We start from the raw sequence: 27,062 nt of genomic DNA, 5'->3' as shown, positions 1-27,062 counted from the left end.
TACATGGTGGTAAGTGTTATGGAGGAAACTACCAAAGCAGGGGTGGGATGGGGACAGTTGCAAATTAAAATCAGGAACCTATAAGAGGGGAGGGGACAAGCTACTCAGATATCTGAGGAAATATTTTCCAAACAATAGAATAAATAAGGGGAAATGCCAGGAATATCTGAGGAACAGCAAAGAGGACCCCATGGCTGGGCGGGAGGAAGAAAGGGAGAGTACAGCAGGCATTGAGGTCAGAGGCAGTGGGCCAGTCTATATAGGGTATTTGTAGACAATATAAGGACTTTGAGTTGGGAGGCAAATGAAATATTTTGAATAAAGATATGATTTATCTTACATCTTAAAAGCATCACTTGGCTTGTGGAGGAGCAAGGGAGAAAGCAGAGAGACTACTTCAGAGGCATTGCAACAATTTGGGCAAGCAATGGTGGTAAGAGAGAAATCGATACAATTCCAATCAAAATCCCAACAGGATTTATCAAGGAGCTTGATAAGCTTATTCTAAGAAAAATAGAGAAGAACAAAGGTCCAAAAATAGTAAAAGCAGGCTTGAAACAAATTTACTGAGGTTTCTTCCTAATTCACTGCTGTTTTTTTCCCAGCCTCTTTTTCTATATCCTTCCTTCTTCCCATCCACTGCATCAATGGGAACTTTGCTCCTTAATTATGCTTCCTATATTATCACTTTCTACCTCCCTACTGTATCATTTCTATCCCCTTAAAAGATAGTCTAGACTCTTCTATATTTTAAAAAGAAGAGAAAGAAACAAAGAAAGGAAGAGAGGCAGAGGGGAGGAAAAAAGGAAAGAAGAAAGAAGGAAGGAAAGGGTATTTCCTCACTGTGTGATGCTGAGCAAGTTAATCTCCACTCTCTCTGCCTCAGTTTCCTCATCTTCACACTGGGAATGACCATAATTGTAAATATTTCATATTGTTACTATAATGAATATATATTTATTGCCTACTACATATTGGAGATAATGTGGTAGAGATTAAAGCTTTGGGCACTGGCCTCATGGAACACCCTGAAGTCATCCTTGATTCCTCTTTCACACTCAAGGCCAATCTATCAGTAAATCTTCTTGGCTCTACTTTCACAATATGTCCAGAATCCTACTATGCCTGACTTTCTGAACTGTTATCACCTGGTTTTTACCCCCATCACCTGGCCCGTGCCACCATTATTATTCTGTTCTTGCATTAGAACTCCTACTTGCTCTCTCTGCCCTTGCCTACTTCATTCTGTTCTTGACACAACAGCTAGAGCTAGGCTTCTGCTCAAGGCCCTCTAATAGCTTCTTATCTCATTCAGAGTAAAAGTCAAAAATGCTTATGATGATCTACAAAATCCTACAGGATGACTTTCTGCCCTTCTGACCTTTCTTTCTGCTCTCCTTCTAGCTCATTCCTTCCCAGGATTTGGCTTCCTATCTACTTCTCAAATATGACATGCATGCTGTCACTTGAGAATCTTTGTACTGGCTGTACCCTCTGCCCGGAGAGCTCTTGCTTTCAATATCAGGTTTTTGCTGAACCATCTCATCGAGGTCGTCCTTAATCACCCTATTGTAAATTACTGCATCCCCTCATCTTACTCTTAATCCTCTTTTCCTACCTCATTTTCTGGATTGGACTTCTCGTCCTCCAACAAAATATATACTCCTTATATTGCTTATTTTCCATCTCTCCCCTCCCACTAGAGTATAAACTCCATGAGGGCATGGATTTTTGTTGGTTTTATTCACTGCTGTATCCTTAGCATATAAATAGTTTGATAAATATTAAATGAATGTTCAGAGTTCATGTTTTAGCAGGAAAAATAATCATTAAACAACTATATACTTAACAATTATAATAAATAATAATTACAGAGAAAGCTATCAAGAAAAAGGACAAGGTGTTAGGAGCATATTAACAGGATGTCTAATCTCGTTTGAGAGGGGATCAGGGAAGGCTTCTCTTAAAAGTCAAATGTATGTTGAAATCAGGATGTAAGGTTAGTTAAGAAGGGAGAAGAGCCCTTTAAAGTAATTAAACTATTGGGGAAATTGGTGCTAGGAAATCAACAGAACGTTTTTAATTTAAAATCAAACAAGTTGTGGTATCTGAGGGGTTTTAAGATAATAGGAAATCAACTGTCCTGGATGAGTTTGGACATTCATATATCTAAAGCAGATATAGGACCATGCGATCCCTTAAAGCAACTAAAAAATTTTTTTAATGTTTATTTATGTTTGAAGGAGAGAGAGACAGAATGTGAGTGGGGGCAGAGAGAGAGAGAGGGAGTCACAGAATCTGAAGCAGGCTCCAGGCTCTGAGCTGTCCATACAGAGCCCAATGAGGAGCTTAAACCCACAAACTGAAATCATGAGCTGAGCCAAAGTTGGACGCTCAACCGACGGAGCCACCCAGTCACCCTGAAGAAATTTTTTAAATTAAGAGGTCAAATCAAGAAAGATTTCAAGAGAGTTGCCACTAGAAGGGAAAAAGTAAAGTAGCAAATTCTTGTTGGGATTAAGAACATTTGCAATTATTAAATGCTCAGATTAGGTGTCATAGTCATATAAAACTCTTTAAAAGAGGAGAGATATTCTGAGCTATAAACTCAGTGGCTTGTGGCAGGGAAATCAGTGTTGTCAATATTTTAAAAACTATCTTTACCAAAATGCAACTAAACCATTAATATATCTTTGGTGTCTTCAATTATCTCAAGCCAAGACTGTACGTTTATCATACCAGTGATCTTTTGTGAAGTGTTCTTAGTTGGGAAGTAAAGAGAAAGACTTTGAAAACAATCATTATCTCTTCTCCATCACTTTAGATTGAGTATCAAGCCAGAAACTAAAACAAATGGTCTAAAAGTAGAATAGAATATTTGAAAGCACAGTTTCCCTGGAAATTTTTAGAAAAGGTGGTCAGTGTAATATGTAGCTCAGGATAAGAATAATTTAGTAACCCCAAGTCTCAAATGTCTGTTCCATTTCATATTATATGAAATACAAAAAGTATCAGGAATATCAATATTATGTTTGATATAGATTAAATTTTCCCATGTATCTTTATTTTTACTTTCCTCATTAGTTATGTTAAGTATGCCCTTCATCTCTGTGTTGTGCTGCGGGAATAACCACCTACAGTCTCAGTGGTTTAAAATAGTGAGGATTTATTTCTATCATGGCCTGTGTCAATCCTAAATTAGCAGAGGAGTTCTGCAGATTGCATCACTCAGGCTCCCAGGTTTATAGAAGCTCCACCTCACTCTGCCTTTTCTCAGTCACTATGGCAGACGAAAGGCAACGGGTTAACTTACATACTGATTGGCATAACTGCCATTTGAAAGTGACAGATGTGCATCTAAATGGGACACACCTAATCCCACTATCAAAGGAGGCAAGGAATGACCTCTTGCCCTATGTCTAAAAGAACTGCAATGCTTGTCAATGGCATAGATGGCTACCACAGTGGTGTGTGTGTGTGTGTGTGTGTGTGTGTGTGTGTGTGTGTGTAAGTGTAACTCATTGTGAATGGAAATAGGCTTGTTACACTGGAGAGATGATATGATATATACATCCAGACAACACTAATTTATAATTTTATTATTATTTAAAAATTAAAACAAAATAGCCTTTTAAATACCAGGGCATAAGTATTGCTAAAATTTTCAATATATCCTAGAAATCTTCTCTCTATTTTTAAGTAAGAGCTTCTTTCTGAACGTTTGGTTTCCCCACACTTAAATAACCTTTGCCAAGCTTGAATCCTTAATTTGAATTGAATAAGATTTCTTTCATACTCCTTTCTCTTTTTCTTACTTTTGTTTCAGAAATTTCAGCATTCATCCTAGCACTCTAAGAAAAATCTATATCCGGGTGCATTCATAGAATAAATTACAATAGTTTAAAATAAAAACTTTAGTTAGAGCTGCCTAGTTCTTCAAATTGTTATAATCACATGCAAGATAACTGGGAGACGAAAACACTGAACACATTAAGATTTTATGATTACTTTATTTTTATCTTCTCCCCCTGTAGGTATTTCATGATGTTGCTTACAAAGCTAAAGATCGCAATGACTTGGTATCAGGAATCGATGAATTTCTGGATCAGGTTACTGTTCTCCCTCCTGGAGAATGGGACCCGAGCATTCGTATAGAGCCTCCCAAAAATGTTCCCTCCCAGGTATGTATATTTGAAAATACTCTTAAAAATCCCATCATTTTGTTGTCTTTCAAACACATGTACTAAAAAAGTATAACTCATTGAAAGGATTCAAAATGATTTAAATGATGTTATTGTGATTTGTAATAACAAATAAATACTTGGCGTTCATTCGCTTTAGTGGCATGGAGCTCCTGAACTCCTTAAAATTTCCTAAGTGAGGAGGAGCATGCTAATGGGGTAGCTTGGGGAACTCCCCACAGGGTGGGCTGGTGGCCAATGGAGCCAACTGTGTGATTAGACGGTTGGAACCTTTCAGTCCCACTCTCCCACCTCCAGGAAGTGGAAGGGGCTGGAGACTGCATTCAGTCACCAATGGCCAATGCTTTAATCAATCATGCCTGTGTAACGAAGCATCCATGAACCCCAAGAGGACAGGGAACAAAGAGCTTCAGGCTGGTGAACGTGTGGAGACTGGGGAGAGTAGCATGTCTGGAGAGGGCATGGAAGCCTCTCGCCCTTTCTCCATACCTTGCCCTGTGCGTCTCTTCTACCTGGCTGTGTTCCTGAGTTCCTTTTATAATTAACTAGTGATCTGTGAGCAAAATGTTTTTCTGAGTTCTGTGAGCTGCTCTAGCAAATTAACTGAACCTGAGAGGATGGTCATGGGAACCTTTGATTTACAGCCACTCAGTCAGAAGCTCAGGTGGCAACTTGGGTGGTGAGACAGGGGCAACCCTGCAGGTATATACCGTTAACCATGGAATATGATGCTGTCTCCCATTAACTAGTGTCAGAATTGAGTTGGAATGTAGGACACCCAGCTCATATCTGTAGCATGGCTTGTTGGTATGGGGAGCCCCCTGTTCTCCACACATTGGAGTGCTACTAGAACCTCTATAACATCTAAGAAGGTGGGGACATGAAGTCACAGAGTCCTGATGCTGTCCAACACACTTCACTGAGAAATCTGGTATATTGATGATATGCTACTAAACCAAGTGGTCCCATATGCCTGGAAATGTTTTAAACCCACCTTAAAGTACATGACACTGGCGGAAAAATAACATTTTAATAAAAAAGTAAAATATGGCTTTAGAAAGCCCATTACTGTCTTTCCATGTTTTGATATATTACTTTGAAATTGGCGAGGATGAAGAAAATTCAGCCTGGGGCACCTGGGTGGCTGAGTCAGTTAAGCACCTGACTCTTGATTTCTGCTCAGGTCATGATCCCACGGTTGTTAGATGGAGCACCATATCAGGCTCTGCCCCAGTGAGTGTGGAGCTTAAGATTCGCTCGCTCGCTCGGTCTTGCGCGCGCTCTCTCTCTCTCTCTCTCTCTCTCTCTCTCTCAATAAACTTAAAAAAAAAAAGGAGAGAAAATTCAGCCTCCTGCCCAGACGTGAGGCTTCCACCACCATAGCTTCTCTGGGATCATCAGCATTTTCCTTCTCTCTTGTCTCTCTCTTTTGTGTCTGGAGCTTGGTGTGGGATACCTGATCTAAGAAATAAAGACTGAATTTTGCTGTGTGTCTGGATTTTTTTACTGCTTGCTCTTCTTTAACTATTTCTGTGACTATCTCATGGCCTAATTCATTTAAATCTTCCCAAGTATATCTGAAAAAGTAAAGAACTTGTCAGAAAACAACAACAACAAGAGGAACAGGATGAAAAGACCAGCAGATACATAGAGAATATTCTAAAACCTCACTAGGAAATGCACTTGAGGAAACTGGAGGAGTGCTTATATCAGAGGACAGGTGAAATCTGGAAGTTAAGCAATGGTCATAAACTTGGAGGTGATGAAGATTTGTTGCTTAAAAATGAGAGTCAGGCATCTTTTGAAGTGTCAAGTAAAGAAACAGCAAAAGATGGAACTTACCTAAGCCTTTAACCAAAGTGTCACCATCTGCTGAGTAACCCACAAAGAAGGAGCTTCTGTTCTACCTGAGGAGTCTCCTGAAACAGCTGAAGAAGTAGTTACTATTGCTCTCTGATGTCCAAGTGGGTCCTGAGAAGAAAATGTTTAAGTCTTGCAGTTCACAGGTCTAATTTGACTGCATGATGAAAGTTGGATACTACATATCCCAATAAGTCTTTCTCCTTCCTTTCCCAGAAGGCCTCTGGAAGTGGAGGAAGGCTGGTCCAATAATTGTGGATACTATACTCACTGTGAATGAGAAAGAGCAGAGCAACTAATTAAGAAATGAGAACTACCTGTTCTACATAAAATCAGTTATGCCGTGACCTTATAGAACAGTAAAGGATTTACATTAAAGTCATGCAATAGTTTGAGCTCAAGGCAATAAACACTCTAATGCTGATATCCACAGGAACATACGGACATAAAAGATTAGAAAAAGATTGTTCTCTGCATATAATAGTATTTGGACTGTGCTATTTTATAATGTATGAAATAAAAACTAGATAAAAATGTATACAGTAAGGCATTCAATAATATATATTTTCCTAGGTGACATCATTTTTCACTATGTTGAAAAGCAAAGTCATATGATCTTGTTTTCTGCCACCTTGCCACTTTGAACATTTCACAGTTCAGACTCTTTGAAGTCTGTTAAGTAGGAATGTTTATTCTGCTGTATTTTTAGATATTAAACTTTATAGACATTTCAAAGCTCTTTAATGCTTTACAATTCTTTTTGACATCTGATAAAGGTTTGGTATAGAAATTATATAAATAACTTATAAAACTCAATACTCCCAAAACAAGTAATCCAACTGAAAATGGGCAGAAGACAGGAACAGGCATTTCTCCAAAGAAGACATTCAGATGGCCAATAAACATATGAAAAGATTTTCACCATCATTCATCATCAGGAAAATGCCAGTCAAAACTACAATGAGGTGTCACCTCATACCTGTCAGAATGGCTAAAATCAAAAACAAGAAACAACAGGTGTTGGCAAGGATGTGGAGAAAAATGAACTTCTTGCATTGTTGGTGGGAATGCAAACTGGTGCAGCACTGTGGAAAACAGTATGGAGTTTCCTTGAAAAGTTAAACATAGATCTATTCTATGACCCAGTAGTCACACTACTGGCTATTTACCCAGAGAATACAAAAACACTAATTCAAAGGGATACATGCATTTCTATGTCTACAGTAGCATTATTTACAATAGTCAAGTTATGGAGGCAGCCCAAGTATCCATCAGTAGATGAATGGATAATGAAGAGGTGAATATAAAATGGTATATTACTCAGCCAGAAAAAAAGAATGAAATCTTGCCATTTGCAACAACATGAAGCAAGCTAGAAAGTATAATACAAAACAAAATATGTCAGAGAAAACAACTACCATATGATTTTACTCATGTAAAATTTAAGAAACAAAACAATGAGTAAATGAAAAAAAAAACAGTGAGACAAAGAAACAGACTCTTAACTATAGAGAATAAACTGATGGTTACCAGAGAGGTGGTGGGGGGAGGGATGGGTGAAATAGGTGGTGGGGATTCAGGAGTGCACTTGTGATGGGCATGAGGTGATTAAAATAAACACTTAAAGAAGTTAAATAAAAATTTTGATAAGTATGTACTCTTTAATGTCAAGATTTATTTAATGACGTCTTGCATTAAATTAGAACATTTACAAGTTCCAGGTAGATCAATATTTTAAAAAATAAAACAATGAAAGTGTTAAAAAAAAAAAGAAAATTCAAAGGTATGGATTAATCATATTCTATGGAAAATTCCCCATTACTGCTAATCGTATTTCTGATTGGGAAGAATTTTTTAATTAGAATTCTAACGTTCATGTTACCTTTGTGTGGATGTATGGTAGAAAAATTGTAAAAAGTTAAAAATCCACATTTCACTCATTATATAATCCAGAAAGGTAAAAATATAAACTATTGCCATCATTTTGGGTCATTTTTTAATTTCAGGTCTGACTTTGTTGAGATTGGTGGCCGAACGTTTGTTAACCCCACTCATATTGCCACCTCTGTTCCTACTGAATATGCCCCCTGCAATCACCCCCCCCCCCCGCCCGCCCCGGGGTTGTCTACTCAGCCTTGTCGTGGGCTTTTGTCCCTGTGGAGTCCGACCTGTATGACCTTACTGCTCTAGGTGACTAAGTCCTGGACATAGAATGTTCTCCTGGTTAGCCAGAGGAGGACAAAAATAAACAAGTGTACAGCTCAGCCATGAGTTTTTAAAAAGGTCAGCTCAATCTCACTATCAATTTAAGAAATACATACTGATGTCTTATTTGTTTTTTCATTCTGAAGTCATTTCATAATTATTAAAGAATATTTGATTTCCTTTTTCTCAACAATTATGATTTTGTGATTCTATACCCGCAGCCACATAGTTTCAGTTGATCTACTACTAAGACAACAGAAGTTGCTGAAAGAGTAATTTTGGGAGTTATAGATTGACTTATTTTGTACTTGTAAACATCTTTGCACTTATAATATTAGAAAAAGACAATAGAATGCTTCCTGAAGTCATAAGAAGGAAACTCTGTAATCAATGTTATTTGGAAAAATTCTGTGAAAATATTAATATGTTTGAAAGTGAGTGAGACTTTAAAGGTTACTTGTTAACACCATTAGTTTTTTAAACATTAAAACTGAAGTCAAGCATTTTTGAAATTATCTTGCCTTTGGTGAATGGTATTTTTGAGGCAGGTGGAGGGCTCAGAGCTCTGTGTTTTTAAAATTATTTTTATGAGACTCTTTAAAATCAGGATTAATTACTGGATTCACAATATTAGGCAATAGTAGAAAGAACATTGAATTACGAATCAAGGCACTTGGGTTCTTCTATGCTTCTTTACAACATTAGTATTTTTTAAATGTATGTTGTGATTGAATAACAGATACTATGAACTATGTTTTCTTTCACTAAATGGAGCAAGATAAATTAAACCATATTAAGCACTCTGACTTCATACTCTTTCAAATACTATTTTCCTCCATGGGATAATTTCCATGGTTTCTATGTTCTTTTGAAATGTGTAAGTCACAGAATTTTTAATACTTCTTTTTCTCAGTTAAGAGAAGAACTAGTCACTTCAAGGGATAACCCTGAAAATTAGAACTTTGTGTCCATCATTATAATCACTCCCTTGTGTGTACCATAAACTTCTTTGCTTTTCTCTCATGCCAATTACTTGCTTTTTAAAACCACAACCCTGTGTGAGTGCAACTCTTTATACCTACATTGATACAATTGAATGTAGCTGAAGGAAAATGGCTACACTGACTGATCTCGTTAGTTCATGACCATAGACCTCAAGCGGGCCCTTAATGTTGCAAGTTCATCATCCTATCTCCTCTGGTCCAATAATTCTCTCTAGATAACTATTTCACACCTGTTTTCTCACCTTAAATCTTCAGCACATCTGACCCTCACTTTTAGATTTGCTTCCTACGTCCCCTGAAGGGAACTTCCATAGACTGTCACCACATCATCTATCTGCTTGCAGGCATCTGCAGCACATAGTCTGCCTTCCTATGTATTATAATTAAATTATCCAAAGTCAGCATTCTACCTTTGCACTAGATCCCATCTGTTCAAACCTACTCAAAGACAGAACACCACCAATTCTCTTTCTCTTCTGTGTCATCAATTTTTTATTTCTATTATATCATTTCTATTATTTCTATTATATCATTCTTGTTAGCATAAAATCTTATTAGTTTGAAAATCTTAAAAAAGAACTCTCAATACTTTGCTATCACAATCAGCTACTCATCATCCACTCACTTTTCCCCCTCCTCAACCAAATGGCACAGGATTCTCTGAACTATCTACCTCCAATTCCTTTTCTCCAGTCTCTCTGAAACCTTCTCCAATAAGGCTTTTGCCCCCATCACTTCACTAAAATTACATACATGAAGGTCACCGAGGATCTCTACATTGTTCAATCCCATAGTCAGTTCTTAGTCTGCGTTCTACGTAGACTGGCAGTCAACAGCATTTGACAGAGTTGATGACTTCCCTTTCCCTGTCCTTCTTTGCTTTGTTCCCAAGACCACACTCTTGATTTTTCTCTTAGCTCACTGGTCATTCCTTCTCAATCTCCTATGCTGGTTTCTTCTTTTTTTCCCTGATTTCTTTATGTGGAAATGATACAGTTATTGCTCATATTCTCTTTTCTACCTACACTCCATTCTCTTGGTAATATCATTCAATGTTATAGCTTTAAATCCTCTCCCAAATTTATTGTTTACCTTGAACTTGAGAGTTATTTATGCAAATGCCTATGTCTCCATTTGGATGTCTTATAGATATCTAAAACTTGACATATCCAAAGTTTGAATTGAATTATCGATTGTCTCATTTCTATACCTGTATTAATTTTTGCATTTATATTAGAAAAGGCAATATAATGCTTCCTGAAGTATGCAAGAAACTCCACTCTTTTCTCAAAGTCTGTTCCATCTGTACCTCACCCTGTGGGTAGGTCTTAACTCCGTACTTATAGCTGATCAAGCCAAAAACACTTATTTTTGAAAATTTTTTCTTAGAGTTCCATTCTTCCAGGAAATACTGTTGGCTTTGCCTTTAATATTTATCCAGAATCATACCATTTCTCCTTGTTATCCCTGCTGCCATTCTAATTCATGTTGCCATCATTTTCCTCCTGGATTACTGAAATTTTTTTTAACCAGTCTCCTTGTTCTTGTCCTTGGCCCCCAAAATCTAGTCTCAGTATAGCATCTGGAGTGACTCCAAGTGAGATTACACTATTCCTCTCCTCACAAGCCTAGAGCAGTTCCTTATTTCACTGAGAATAAAAGCCAAATACGTACAACAATCTACTGAACCTATACAATCTGGCTCCCCTTTACTTCTGCAAAGTAAACTCCAACGGCTTTCTTCCTTGCTAACTCTTTTCCAACCATGTTGGCTTCTTTGCTCCTTGTTCTTCAAACCCTACATCCCTACCCCTGCCTTGACACTGTCTCACTCACTGTTCTTTCTACTTGGATACCCCTAGTTATTCTCATGGCTTACTGTCTTGACTCCCTCAGGTTTTTCTCAAATGACACTTCCTCACTGACCCTACCTGACGGCTCTGTTTATAATCGCCACTCCTTCCTCTCTACCCACCCCATATATCAGACCCCCCTCTTAACTCTGCTTGAGATTTTTGTTTTTACAAAGGTTTTAATCTAACACACCATAGAATTAATTTACTTATGTGTTTATTGTTTGTGTTCCCCATTAGAATGTGAGCTCCAGAGACCTGATTTTCCCCAGGTGTTTTAGTGGTGGGGTTGAGTACCTGACACAAATTAGTTCTCAATAAGTATTTGTTGGTTGAATTAATAAATTGCATAATATGAGTAGTCAAATATATATACACACTCTTTGATTTGTTTTAAAATAACAAAATACCTGTGTTTCTGAACAAAAAATATTTCCTATATTTTCCTCAGAATATTCATCAGTACTATTCATGCATCTCTTTGCACACACATTTCCCCCTTACTATAAGATGAACACTCCTTGATGAAAGAGGTACTTTAGAATGGCTAATATCTTTGATGGTTTATCATTTGCCTTATCGATGTATAGCTTTTTCCATTGTAAGACAGTGAGACATAGCCAGTAAGGGATAATTACCCAGAAGACCAAATAGTATCACTTGCTTTCTGAGATTTGTGGAATCTAAGAAGTGTTTTTCTGGGTGACTGTTGTGTATTTAGGGTACTGAGGCCACCCTTAAAGCCCTTTACTGTATATAATAACTGTTTATGTGTGAAGGCAGTTCCTCCATCAGCTGGCAGACATGCTCTCTTTCATCTTTGAATTTTAGTTCAGTGTACCTGGGAAATTGTAAAAGCAAAACAAAATATAAGCGATGAACTTTTATCTATTTTGTGCATTTTCAAACCTATTTTTCTCATGTTTTAAACCTGTATCATTTTACCTAAATGTCCTGTTGTGCATAAGATCATTTGATCATTCACATGTTTACATGTTTACACTATTTGGGAGTGGCAGTGAAGTAAGTATTTTAATTGAACCACTTTAAAAAATTTTATGATACTTTTCAGCCCTTTTGAACACATTGGCATGCTCAAAGCTAACCAACAGGTAGGATTTTCTGAATTTTAAAAATCTCTGTCACTGACAAAAGTGGGTGGAACAGTCTTGTGATAAGACAGCACTTCCATAAACCTCAGTTAAATTGTCAATGACTGAATGAGAAGTTTCCTTCTACAAGAGTCTTAGGAATCTCTGTGAGTCACAAAGAACCATGTTGTAAACTATTCCTCAGGTAGGAGGCTATCTGCCAGAATAACAGAGGGAGCCTCCCCCTTAAAAATAGCTAACGATAATAGTTTAAGTTGATTAAACAGCTGAACTATGCCAAGCATACAACACCACCAGAACTAGTGTCTTCTCATTCCAACCTAGCCAACCCTGGTCTCTCTTTGTCCCCTTCCTTTCCTTCATTTGCCTAATAGCTGGATGTCTACCTGACATTAGAGACTTGTTTGTCTCCACGAATAGAATGCTTTTTCTTGCTCACTGTTGCATTGCTAGCAGCCATAACAGCAAATGGCAGACAAGGCACCCGTAAAGATTAGTTGAAAGACTGAGTAAATGCCCATCACTTTATTTAATTTTCTTAGCCACGCTGATAGGTATTGTGACTCCCACTCATGAATGGAGGCAGGAACTGAAGCTTTAGGAGACTAGATAACTTATTAGAGTTCATGCAGCCAGTAAGTAATAGAGCCTGGGTTCTTGGCCACTCTGCATATTGCCTCAAGGGAAAAAAATTTGTTTTTGTTATTTACAACTAGCACCTGAAATTAAAAAACAAAACCAAAAAACTTCCTGCAGGAGAAGAGGAAGATTCCTGCTGTACCAAATGGAACAGCAGCTCATGGAGAGGCAGAGCCCCACGGAGGACACAGTGGACCCGAACTCCAGCGAACTGGAAGGTCAGTGAAAAGTACTTGTATGGGACTTCAAAGGCCACATGATAAACTGTTCTTTGTGTCAGGAATGCTGTTTTGAGATGTAATTTTTGTATATTTTGAATACCTGTTAACAAACACCTATTTGAATATCTATTTATTTGAATACCTATTAGTTGAACGCATATGTAACGTCAGTTAATTTGATTTTGCAGTATTTACTAATCATTTTTATTACTATTAAACCAGCACAGTGGATACATCATTCCATTTTATCTTACCTAGTCTTTCATTTTGCTGTGCATAAAATGTGTTCACAGATTCGTAGAATGAATAAGAAAACTGTCAGTGTCCCCTTCTAAAAGGGCCTGTTGAAAGCTTCAAGTTCAGATGGAAATAAAAATAAATACCAAGAACTCAGTCTTATAGGACCTACTTCATTACATGCAAGTAGGATGTATATAATAGTATTTTTTATTTGTTTGGTTGTAATTTGAAAGAGCTATATGACTTATTTTTCTAATCACACATCTTTGAAGAGATGAAAGCTTCAATTTATTTCTTAAAATGGTTCTTTATCGTTTTTTTGACAGCTTGTCTCTCTCCAAGCAATGTGTGAGCAGAAAATCAGAAAACCTTGGGAGGGTCTGTCTTCAGGGAATATGTGCACACAGCCTCCATTATAATTGACAGCAAGGGCAAAGGCTTTGCAGGATTGGTACCCCCTTCCTCTCAAGGCCATTTCCTGGGCTGCTTTCGCTGTGTCCTCTAAGCTGACTTTCGAGTTTCTGACAACTCTGCACATTTTAATTCTCCTCTGTTCTTTCCCTTTATCTATGTTTTGTCTCTGAGGAGATGTCTTTTAATGTCTTCCTCAGCCTCCATATGTAATTTGAGATGATTCAAACAATATTTTCTTTCTCCCTTTACTGAAGTGTGGTTACTCCTTCTGTTTGCTTTCATATTTTCAAATGCTGTCTTTTCATTTTTGGTGGTATCTCTCTCTCTCTCACTCTCTCCCAGGTATAACATGCCACGTAGCTTAGATGTTTTTCGAAGTTCACTTTTCCTTACTGCTTCCTAAATCCTCCCAGGTCACCAATATCCGGTATCTTCGCCTCTCCAGAGTTCTTCCACAGATTCTGTTGCTGACGTGACTTGAAGTATCCATTGCTCATCTGCTCTCCGAGAGTTGCTGGTGTACATCTGGGCTGCTCTTGCCCTGTTCTCTGCAATGACCTCCCACTTCTGGATTTAGATTTTTGCTGCTAAAAGCACATTTATTACACAGTAATATAATAGCTATTGAGACTATTGTATGTCCTAATAAGTAATTAATTAGAAAACAGTGGTCTAATAGAAAGTGCTATCAACCACCTCAAAATATTTTGCAGATTAGGTGGGATATAAATGATAAATGGATAAATAAATATTGAATTAAATCTATTTTGAATTGTGACTTTGATAAGTTAACAAATCATTCAGAAACAATCCTCCCCAGATTAAAAAAAAATATGCACATGTGTATCAAACACACAGGAGGGGACTGTCAGATGATCTTTGTGTGTGTGAGTTTCACACGTCTCTGTAAGCGTTTTTGAGTTTAAATGTCCTCTTTTTCAATTGGAATTTCATCCTTCTCACTTTCTTCTAGTCCATATCCCTCTCATGGAAGCAGTAACCAGGAAGACAGGGATTCTCTCACTTAGCTAGTAGTGGGATAGTTACTGACCGTTACTATTGTGTCTCTGTCAGCCAGATCAGGGCAATTAAAAAATAAGAGTCAAAATTTTCAGTTATTCTGAAGATACACATTTTTCAAGGCAAACCAGAATTAGTGTCTCAAGAGGACAATAATTTTTTAGGGAGTTCTTAGATTGTCTGTGGATATTTCTATCTAGAAAATAAATAACAAAAATTTAATAGTTTTGTACAATCTAAATATATCCGGCATACTGGCAGTAGATTGGAACATAGTTTTTTTTTAATCTCTGTGTAGGAACTTAATCATAGTCTTATTCATTTAATATGACATCTTTATTCCATGGAACACAAAGAGCTTTCAGTAGCCAAGTGTTAAATCCACATATTATTATTAAATGTTCAAAGAATGAGAACACCTGTTCATTAATACTCTCATTCCTAGTAGATTAAAAATATTTTAGACCTCACATTTTAGGGAGCACTTCACAATTTAATGCTATTCTGCTTCCCTCTACCCCCCAAATCCTCTTTGAAGTGTTTCAGTGTGGTTTTTGGATATATTTAGAATAAGTGAATTTATACCAAGTAAGGCCATTATTGTCTTGCTAATGAATGATAGATGTTGGGATATGTTTAGACAATAATGGATCCAAATTACATTTGTCTAGGTTGGTTATTATAAGGGTCTCTTCTTACTTTCCTAAAAATGAAAACAACTATGGAATCTGTCTTTACTAGGTATTACTAGCATCCATAAAGCCACTAAGATGCCTGCTTGAAACAATTCATGGGGAGGAATATTTTGGCAGAGAAAGTAGGTAACTGGAGCCATGATCAAACTCTACTTCTCTCTAGGGTGATGTTCACCATTGGCAAATACAAATGCCACTTTATCCTCCCAAACTTCACTTTCTGGTATGCCAAATGAAATGTAAACATTTAGAAAGTACTTCCTACAATTAAGGGTAGTAGGCCTGAGCTTAGAAGGGGTAGATTGATATGGAAATGGCACAGAGATTAGAGTAATCCTTAAATCTCATTATTTGAATTTTGATTGATGGACAGCTCTGAACCTTGTGTCAGAGAATGTGGATTTTTCTGGTTGCTGGCATAATATTTAGTTAGGAATTGAAGAGACAAAGTGGTACAAAGCCATCTCTGTAGATCATGATAATACAACATAACAGGTTAAAATGGGTCTCATCTCCACTGATGGAAAATGTATACTGTGACCTGACAACAAAGGAAATGAGGATTTTGCTTTGTGGATGTGTGTTTTTATATTCGAATTTCACTCTTGTGTTCCCCTCCCCATCTTAGGATTTTTGGGGGACTTATTTTAGATATCAAAAGAAAAGCTCCATACTTCTGGAGTGACTTCAGAGATGCTTTCAGCCTGCAGTGCTTAGCATCTTTTCTATTTCTCTACTGCGCGTGTATGTCGCCTGTCATCACATTTGGAGGACTGCTGGGAGAAGCTACGGAAGGTCGTATAGTATGTATTATGCTTTAACTGGAATTTTAAAACCTAATTGGTTTTTAAGAATGATAGACAAGTGAACGTCTAGTTTTGGATTCCTTTATGAGGAGAGATTTTATGTGTGGTCTTACCGGTAAACTTCACAGGAGTTTCCTAGGTGGCTAGTAGAACTGGTAATCTAGGAGTGGAATGTCTCAGAACTGTTACTTCTTTTTTTTATTTTAAAAAATGTTTTATTTTATTTTTGAGAGAGAGATAGCGCACGAGCAAGGGAGGGGTAGAGGGAGAAGGAGGCATAGAATCTGAAGCAGGCTCCAGGCTCTGAGCGGCCAGCACAGAGCCCAACAGGGGGCTCGAACTCACAAACAGTGAGATCATGACCTGAGCTGAAGTCGGAAGCCCAACCAACTGAGCTACCCAGGTGCCCCAGAACTATTAATTCTTAGTCTTACACAAGGTTCCACTCTCATCCCTGACCCCTCTCCACCCCCCAGCCAGTCATCCGCTAGCTTTTAGCTCTGATTCTCATAAGGAGAGAGATGGATGCAAGGAATTCATTTCCCACATACACAGACCATGCTTCTATCCTGACACTAACTGCAAATATATGTAAACTTTTAGTAGTCTAAAGAAAAGCAGCATACAAGATGTGGACAGAACACATCCCCATTCAGTACCATTCATATTCTCCTAACTGCTTATCCCTTTTCTTATCCCCTTAGTCCATATCCTGCCCAAGGTCCTAGGTTTTTCATAGCAAAGGGCAAAGAGTATCCTGGTGTATTTTAAACATGTACTCCCTAGATATAATGGTTGCCTGTGCAGCTTAGATAATGGAATGATTTATATCTCTACACAGAGTGCAATCGAATCCCTCTTTGGAGCATCTATGACTGGGATAGCCTATTCTCTGTTTGGTGGACAGCCTCTTACCATATTAGGCAGTACAGGACCAGTTTTGGTGTTTGAAAAGATTTTGTTTAAATTTTGCAAGTAAGTGTTAAATACTTTTGGCCCTTAGCCCCTTTCTATTTCTCCACTGTATTTATATTTCTCCCAACATCACATTTGAGGTCTGCTGGGAGAGGTGGATGTAGTGGATTTGATTTAGTTTGTCATTTTTGTCTCTCCATGGAAACAAAGGAAAAATAAAAGATGTGTGCAATTTGCTATGTAAAGTTTATAAAAAATGATATTCTCTTTTAAGCATGAGAAACCCCTTTCAGCTTTGTCCCCTTAGATGTTCCCTTTTGACAAAAGTTTTGAGTTTAGATACTCATGGGATGTAAAGATTATTTACTTTCACTTCCTGAATTAGACTTATTCCCATTTACTTAAAATGGTGGTGAGCTGTTAAATGACCTTATTTCTGCTGTTCTCTCCCCCTCCCAGAGAATATGGGCTGTCCTACCTCTCTTTAAGAGCTAGTATTGGACTTTGGACTGCAACCCTGTGTATCATACTTGTGGCCACCGACGCGAGCTCCCTCGTCTGCTACATCACCCGGTTCACTGAAGAAGCTTTCGCTTCTCTTATTTGCATCATCTTCATCTATGAGGCCCTAGAGAAGTTGTTCGAACTCAGTGAAGCCTATCCAATCAACATGCATAATGATTTGGAACTGCTGACCCAATACTCGTAAGTGATGGTTCCCCTAGCGGCCGCGGGGCTGTTCTTTTTACAAACTGCTATTGTTTTAAAAAACATACATGAGGAATTTACACCTCAGATCAAGCACCTTACATTGATTCAGGATTTACATCCCTGGTCAGACTCCAAAGGGGAACAGGATTCTAAAAGCCGTCTCATCAGATACTCATCTGATACTTGAGTTCCTATTACTAAAAAAAGTAAAACTCACCGAATTGAAATATAATTCTGCCTTTTAGAATGCACAACATTAATGGTGAAGGTGCTCAGGCTTTGCCTGCTGGAGGTGATCCTACTGTTTAGGATTAAGGACGGGACTGTACTGTCGCCTTTCCAGTTTTAGATGCCCACAGTTTGGAATTCTGTAAGGCTGTGTTTGCGGACTGTCTGTGGACATTACATTCTTCCTTTCTTTGATTTAATTTTAGGGGTTTTTGTTGCATTTATATGTACATTTTTGACAAGCAAATATTTGAACCAATATATTGTTTACAAGGCCATTATAACCTCTGTATCAACCACCAGTGGTCTTTTTATAAACTACTCAGATATGGCCTCAAATCCTTTGAAGATTTATTATCTTGATTTACCACTGAAACACGTCAGAATTGTTGTAATTGGGCCAAAATAATATCATGTTATGATTGTTGAGAATGATGTAAGGATACAGTGTTGAAAAGTACCATGCTTTTTAGTATTTCAGATTTTTCCTGGTCTTTAGAGATATCTTCCTGCCTCTGTCCCAGATAAGAAAAATCAGAGTGGAAATGTAAGGTCACTTGCCCAATAAAAGCAAACAACAAGGGTGTTGTGATCCAGAAGCAGATGTGGGAGGTGTCAGGGTTACTCAGGAAGCAGGCGCATGAGAAGAAGACTTTGATCAGAATGAAGGACAACATTGATACATGCCCTTTTGCCACCCAGTTTGGGTCTCCTTGGTGGGATGTATTATTGTTTGTTTGAATCTTTAAACCTACTCCATGCCAAGCACTATGCTAGGTACTAGGGATATATAATTATATCTGCCTGGATTTTCAAACTTATTACATGCCAAGTGCTATGCTACAGGCATGAATAATACATTCTGTCCTCAGTGAGCTTCCAGTTTAGTAGGGAATGTAGACACAATGAACACAGTGAAATAAACAATGAAATAAATGCTGTGTTAAGCTATTGGTAGAGAATGCAATGGTACCACATTAGAAGAACACCCAACTCAGATGTGGGGTTCATAGAAGACTTCTTGGAAGAAGTGACATAGAAGATGAAAATATCAGGGCACCTGGTTGGCTCAGTCAGTTAAGCATCTGACTCTTGACATCAGCTCACGTCTTGATCTCAGAGTCATGAGGTCAAGCCCCGCGTTGGGCTCCATGCTGGCTGTGGAGCCTACTTGGAAAAAAAAAAAAAGACCAAAAGACCAGTAGGAGTTATGAAGGTGCTGAGGACTAGGGCAGGGGAGTGGTCTAGGTGGCAGGAACGTTGCAGGTCTGGATGGTCTGGAGGTAAGAAATGCATTGACGCTTTGAAAAGTTTGTCAACAGTCATATAGATAGTGATAAAACAAACTGGGTCCAGGTTTTATGGTTTTGATGTGATTTTCAAATTACATCAGTACACTGATGAGTACAAATAAGGTCTCCTAAAGAAAGAATAAGGCCCAAGTGAAACAGGTAAAAGCAGAACAATTCCATTTGAAGGGCGCCGGCTGTCCACCCTTCCAGTTGTTTTCTAACCCTCAGTGGCAGCATCGAAGATACTTCAGACTGAGGAATACCTTTTAAAATCTCCAGGTTTAAAAAGGAAGAAGATCAGAGAAGCAAAGTTCATGCCCTGGATAATGGTCATAGCTTGAAGGAAGAAGAATGAAAACATGCAAGCAATAGGTAAAAAATAAGACTAAAGAATCGGAAGAAGAAAAGAAACACGGATGGTGTCAGGTGGTAGAAGGCAAGGGACAAAGCTGGGTCAAGGCCATCAGAGGACAGTGGAATAGAGCTCAGACAGAATGAGGGAGAGAGATTGTTGTTAACATAAGAAACAGCATTGGGTGGGGTGGAGGGACAGGACTACAAGCTAGTTTGCAAAAATTGAAGACAAGAGTAGGTTGTAAAGAAAGGGAGAAAGTATGCAGAGGCCGTTTTCGTCAAAGAAAGTGAAAACCAGTGCCTACTGGAGAGGGCAGCGAGGTCCCGAGAATGGTAATTTGTGACAGAAAAGAGCTATGTGTGTCTGAAAATGAAGACATAGAGGCAGAGGAAAGAGAGAGATTAGAGATGATGATAAGGGGGTGGATAAACACGGGATTTCAACCTCCCTAAAAGTGATGAGATCAAGACAAATTGTGGGCTTCAGTAAGACAAATGCTCAGAGGCTAATTTGAGAGCAAAAATAGCTTTGTTTGTCCATGATTCCTGCTTTTCGTGGCAATCAGGAGGAGAGTCGCATGGGTCCCGACTTTAATGTTTCTGTCTCCGCTCTTCTAAAAAAGGATCCCTACGAGTTTAAGTTAAGTGATGGTTTATCACAGTGTACAGGTCTAAAGCCTAATTATGTGAAGGCTGAGCAGGAGTGTGTGCTAATCACGGTTTTCCACCGCCTGTGTGTGTGCTTCTCAACCACAATAAGGAAGGCAGCAGAGGTGGAAAGACTGGTTCTTCTGCTGGTGGTGAGGTTTTAGTATCCTCTGGTGCTGAAATGGGTGGAAGACAAACGGGGAGCCTGCCAGTCGCCCAGGGAAATGTGCTGACCAGACGTCTTTACTGAATCATCTTTGCTTTGCTGTTCGCACCATGATTCGCTGAGGGGCTCACAGCACCACTCACAGTGTGTGCATGAATCTGATCAGCTATTGCTATATCCTGGTCTTGGAGAAGCAACACCAATATTTTCCTATGCGTAAAATGCATCTTTTTATTAGTGTATTTTTAGTCATGTGCACCTAAAAAAAGTAAGTCAAAGTATTGCTAACAATAATGGCTAGTGCACAGTATAATCTCAGGCTTGTGCCTGAAGCATTTCCTGTTTCATGAACTCCATATGACACTTGGGATGGTTTTTCTTGTTCTTGCCACCATGACCTTTTCACACTAATCACACTGTAACTGTCGTTATCCTCATGCTCACCTAAAATTTTCTACTGGTGTTACCGGCCTCATGCTTTCACAGTTTTTATGAGAAGTTTTTTTTGGAAAATGTCATAGCAAGGATGCAGTATATCTGAGATTGCAATCTTTGCAAAATTAAATATGCCCATGCTGTCACACAGTTTGTTTAGGTGTAAGATATTGAAAAATGCATCATATTTAGGATCTATATTTCAGATATTCTTTATACTTGGGCCTCCTATATTCAGATTTTCTTAAATTCATAGTTCTACCAGTGAAATTACAAAATGTCTTTGATTTTTAAAAGACTTTCCTAGTTCCTCTGGCATCCTAACCTTATAATGTGGTAAAATGTAGACCTTATATTTGAAGCTATAAGCTTTCTTTTCATTGTGCCAAGAGCAAGTGTCAAGATAATCAATTTAGTTTCAAGAATATATTCATTATACCAGATGATCAAGCTGAATATGTCAAGTTAGCAATAAGTAATGAGTTTGTGGGAATAACTTTTTCTAGGTTGCTTTGATTTTAAGAAATGGCAAAAATAGAATAAAACATTATGCTTATGTAAGATGAAATATTCCTTCAATATATAGTAATAATCTAAAGCTTTCAAAGATGGCTAGCTGAAGAAAGATTGGGGCGATATTAATTCTTTGCAGGTGTTGAGTCAAAGCAAAGAGCAGTGTCTATTACTGTAGTTTTCAATATACTGGCAGATGAGAGTTAAATAATATCCAACAATTACCAAACCATCAGGTGGACTGAATTTACTATTATGTTCTTGAAAGGGTTTTTTGTTTGATTTTGTTTTTTGTTTTTTCCTATATTTGTTGTTTTTATCCAACTTTCAGCCTGCCACATAACCCAGTGCTATTCTGGATAAATGTTATTTATTGACTGACATTATACTCCTAGACGGATATTACTTTTCTTCTCAACTAGATTTGAGTCTCTTTTAAGGTAGAAAACATATCATAATTGTATCCCTCCAGTCAGCATAATACTGTAACTATAGTAAGTGATACTTAATCCATATTAATTAATTGAATGTGTTGTAAAATAATTGACGTCACCAGGCCAAGCTTGCTTGGCAGGTAAAGACAAGTGTACTCTTTACGGTATCTTTAACATGACTCTTAAAAATTTCAACCAGAAGTTTTGAGTAAACTTAAGATGTTAAGAGTCTTAATATACTTAAATATGTACAAATCTGGATTCATAACACTAATTCTGACTGAAGATTTAGACAAGGTGCCAATATTGTGAAGTCATCTGGAAGAAGAAGAGGCAGGATTGCAGACTATAGCAGAGATTCAAACTGTGCTCTGAGATACAGGGAAAAGAAGATGAAAGAGTAGTTCTTATAGCTCAATGACCTTATAGTACTCACTAGTCAAAAAATAAAGAATAAAACTCATATTTAGAGAAACTCTTGTCTTTCAACTTTTTAAAATCAGATTTTTAGTACATATACAACTTGAAAAACTTACCTAGATTTCTTGCAAACTAAATTTGTAATTATATTCCATGTATTTATTTGTATAATGTATGTGTAACTCCACCAGGTTAATCTCTGAAATGCTAGGTCCATGACTCTTAGACACACCTTTGAACCCACTGTTCTAGCAAAGTGGGTGACACGTGTCATAAAATGAGCATGTTCGTATTTTACATTTCTGGAAATACCTGTTCCAACTGATACGCACATTTCATGTAGATGTTTTTTTTCTCCCTCCAAAAGCTAGTATCAAGCAAGCAGATTATCTGTTATTTTAGAATCAAATAAATATAATAGTAGGCACTCAATAAATGACTATTCAGTAAATAAACTCTGGCAACCCATCTCATTCTTGATTTTTTTTCCATGATATTTTATTGTCAAATTGTTTTCCATACAACACCCAGTGCTCTTCCCCTCAAGTGCCCTCCACCATCACCACCACCTGTCTTCCCCCCTCCCCCCTCCCCCCAACCCTCAGTTCATTCTCAGCATTCAATAGTCTCTCAAGTTCTGCATCCCTCTCTCTCCCCAACTCTCTCTCCCTCCTCCGTTCCCCCTGGTTCATTCTTGATTTTTAATCCAAACTCTTGCTATCTTTGCTTTCCCTTTTGCTTTGAATTAAATTCTTACTTCAATGATAAAATCTTATCCCCGCTAGCAATAGTACCCACTTTAAGTTTATTTGCCTGTTTATCCCCATTGTTCCTAATGGATTATGAGCCTCTTGTGTGCAAGATGAGTATCTCTTCATCTTTCTACCTCTAGAGGCCAAGGGGGTTGGTAGATACTAGTAAGCCTTTCTTAGCTGTCTTGCAATAATCTTACTTCTTAGACGCACCTTTAGCTACTATTTTCCTTCTCTATAACTATAGATTTGCAGACATTGTATAGAATTATCTCCCGTGCTTTGTTGTCAAATACCATGAAAGGGAAGATTAGAGGGAGAGTGATAAGCAGAAAGTGGTGGTTTCTTCCCTAAGATGCATTGCATGGCCACAAATCATCATTTCACTTTGTTGAGATGCAATGACCATTCTCAGAAGGTTTACAGGCTTTGAAGTACTGACCTCATTTCTCTTCATTTCCTGAATTGACCTAGACTTAAGGGTATATTCTGAAATATTTAAAGTGGAATATAATGGTGTTTCCATTTATATTAAAATATCTCAGCACAGACACTGCAGTAATATGTGTATGTAGGTTAACTTACAGCCATAGGTAGCTGGTATTTTAATCAGGAGTCCAAACTCCAGGAGTAGTGAGCTAACATTAAAGCAGAGAGCCTAAACTCCAGAAAAAGTTATCACAAACCTGTTAGTCACATCTCAATCAACACTAAGGCTTTGCTGAATGCCAGAAATAGATTTTCATTGGTGAAAGTACTGGCTTGTTAATCAGTTTAATAAACTGTACTGGTAAGATTAAAAGGAATCATTTTGAACTAAATGAAAATGAAAACACAGCTTACAAAAATCTGTGGGATGCAATAAAAGCAGTGCGTAGATGGAAATTTCTAGCATTGAGTGCATGGATTAAAAAGGAAAAAAAATTACCTAAGCTTCAACCTTAGAAACCTAGAAAAAGAAAAGCAAATTAATTTGCTAATTTAAAAACTAGCAAAAGAGGAGAAATAAAAATTAAAGCAGAAATCAATGAAATTAAAAATGGTAAATCAATAGAGAAAAAATCAAAGGGCTAAAGTCTTGTTCTTTGAAAAGATCAATAAAATTGATAAACCTCTCATCAGGATAACTAAGGGGAAAAAAAAGAGAGTCCACAAATTGCTAAAATCTGAAATGAAAGAGGGGATATCACTAAAGATGCCATGGGCACTAAAAAGAAAATAAAGTAATACTATAAACATCTGTATGCCCACAAATTTGATTAGCTAGATAAAATAGACCAATTCCTTGAAAGAGAAAATCTGCCAAAACTCACACAAGAAATAGATAATCTAAATAGGTCTATATATATTAAAGAAATTGAATCAATAATCATAATTAATAACCTTCCAAAAAAGAAAGCATCAAACCCAGATGAATTCACTGTTGAGTTCTGCCAAACATTTAAGGAAAATATTATACCAATTCTCTACAGTCTCTTTCAGAGGATAGAAACAGAGAGAATACTCCCTAACTCATTCTATAAGGCTAGCATTACCCTAATACCAACACCAGACAAAGATATAAGAAAAGGAAACTATAGACCAATAGCTCTCATGACCAATATACAAAAATCTTCAGTAAAATATTAGAAAATCAACTCTAACGATGTTTAAAAAATTATACACCACAACCAAGAGGAATTTATTTCAAGTATGCAATGCTGGTTCAACATTCCAAAATCAACTAATACAAGGCATTCCATCAGCAGGCTAAAGATGATAAATTACATGATTGTATCAATACAAGCAGTAGAAACCTTTGACAAAATCCAACACCCATTCATTATAAAACTCTCAGTAAACTAGGAATAGAGGAGAACGTCCTCAACATGATAAATAATACAGAAAAACCTAAAGCTAACATACCTACTGGTGAGAAACTAGGAAGTTTTCCCACTGAGATCAGGAATAAGTTGAGAATGTCCCTCTCACCACTCCTTTTCCACATGATACTGGAAGTTCTAGCAAAAGTAATAAGACAAGAAAATAAAAGGTATAGATATTGAAAAAAGAAATAAAACTCTCTTTGTTTATAAATGACATGATTGTTAATATAGAAAATCTGGAAGAATCGACAAAACACTCCTAGAAGTAATAAGTGATTATAGCAAGGCTGCAGGATACAAGGTTGATATACAAAAGTAAATCACTTTCCTGTATACTAGCAAGGAACAAATAAAATTTAAAATTAAAAACACAACACCATTTACATTAGCACTCAAAAAAGGAAATACTTAAGTATAAATCTAACACAATTTGTACACAATAAAACTATGATGAAACAAATACTAAATAGATGGAGAGACAGTACATGATCATTGATAAGAAAACTCAGTATTGTCAAGGTGTGAATTCTTCCCAACTTGATCTATAGATGCAACACAATCCCCAGTAAAACCCCAGAAAGTTATCTTATGGACATCAGCAAACTGATTCTAGAGTCTATATGAAAAGCCAAAAGACTCAGAATAGCCAACACAATAATGAAGGACATGACACTACCTGATGTCAACACTCACTATAAAGCTGCAGTAATCCAGACAGTGAGGTATTGGCAAAAGAATGTACAAACAGATCAATGGAGCAGAATAGAGAGCCCAGAAGTACACCCCCATAAATATAGTCAACTAATCTTTAACAAAGCAAAGGCAATACAATGGAGCAAAGATAGTCTTTCAACTAATGGTGCTGCAACAATATCCACATGCAAAAAAAAAAAAAACAAAAAATAGATGTAGACACAGACTGTATACCCTTCACGAAATTTAACTCAAAATAGATCATATTCCTAAATGTAAAATGCAAAACTATAAAAATCCTAGAATATAGAAGAAAATCTAGATGACCTTGGGTTTAGCTATGACCTTTTACATACGACATCAAGGGTGTGATTTGTGAAAGAAAGAATTAAAGCTGGACCTCATTAAAATTAAAAAATTCTGCTTGGCCAAAGATAATGTCAAGAGAATGAAAAGACAAGCCAGAGACTGAGAGAATATATTTGCAAAAGACCTATCTAGAACATACAAAGAACTTCTAAAACTCAACATTAATAAAACAGGATTTTTAGGGCAGTAAAACTACTCTGCATGATACCATAATGGTGAATACATCTTATTGTAAACATCTCCAATCCTATAGAATGCCCAACACCAAGAGTGAGTCCTAATGTGAACTATGGACTTTGAATGATGATGGTATGTTAATTTGGTTAATCAGTTACAGCAAATGTTCCGCACTGGTGGAGAATGTTGATAATGGGGGAAGTGATAAATGCATCCAGGCAGGGGGTATATGGTATATGTATCTTCTGCTCAATATTGCTGTGAAGCTAATACTCCAAAAATAGAATCTTTTAAAAAGTTAATTCTAGCAAGGGAATCGTATAGTCTCAACTCCTAGAGATAGCACTTGAGGCTTAAGTCCTAACTGATTCAGCGTCCAGCCATTTTTGGTACCTGGTGATAGGCTAAAACAGTACCAGAATCCTGCTTATGGAACAGTTCACCTGCTGGGCACATTGCCATGAATTTTTTATGAGATGAATATAATGCCAGCATTGGCAATTTGCATATGATTTGATAATTTTACTCAGGGTATCTGCCATTACTACTGGGAAATTTTGAGTAAATTATTCTTGTTCATGTAAAATGTTGCTACATTATTTATTCATTCATCTCCCTTTTGCTGGATATTTTGTGTCACTGCTATGTTCTTTATAGTATTAGTCATGTTGAATAAATGCTTAGAGACATTGCTAGTAATTTATTTGGGAGGAAGAAACACTTCCCTTTATTGAAATTAATATGTTAATTGCTCTGAACACTATTCCTACTAGATATTTCTAAACTTAACCAAATTCAGGTAGCTTAGCATATTTTTTA

At 37.2% G+C, this 27,062-nt stretch overlaps 1 protein-coding gene across 5 annotated transcripts in view; it reads left to right on the top strand.

Moving 5' to 3' along the window:
- SLC4A10 (solute carrier family 4 member 10) overlaps positions 1-27,062 on the top strand; it is a 293,603-nt gene that overhangs the window by 202,908 nt on the left and 63,633 nt on the right. For all 5 annotated transcript variants that reach the window (XM_029934489.1, XM_029934491.1, XM_029934488.1 and 2 more), the window contains 5 exons: positions 4,035-4,181; positions 12,993-13,093; positions 16,094-16,268; positions 17,113-17,246; positions 17,646-17,891. In XM_029934489.1, coding sequence (XP_029790349.1) covers positions 4,035-4,181; positions 12,993-13,093; positions 16,094-16,268; positions 17,113-17,246; positions 17,646-17,891 — 803 coding nt within the window. The remainder of the gene's footprint in view (positions 1-4,034; positions 4,182-12,992; positions 13,094-16,093; positions 16,269-17,112; positions 17,247-17,645; positions 17,892-27,062) is intronic.

The sequence above is a fragment of the Suricata suricatta genome, chromosome 3 (genome assembly GCF_006229205.1).
Source record: "Suricata suricatta isolate VVHF042 chromosome 3, meerkat_22Aug2017_6uvM2_HiC, whole genome shotgun sequence".
Lineage (NCBI taxonomy): Eukaryota > Metazoa > Chordata > Mammalia > Carnivora > Herpestidae > Suricata > Suricata suricatta.
Note: the sequence above shows the minus strand (reverse complement) of the source record. Positions and strands in the feature narration are given on the sequence as shown.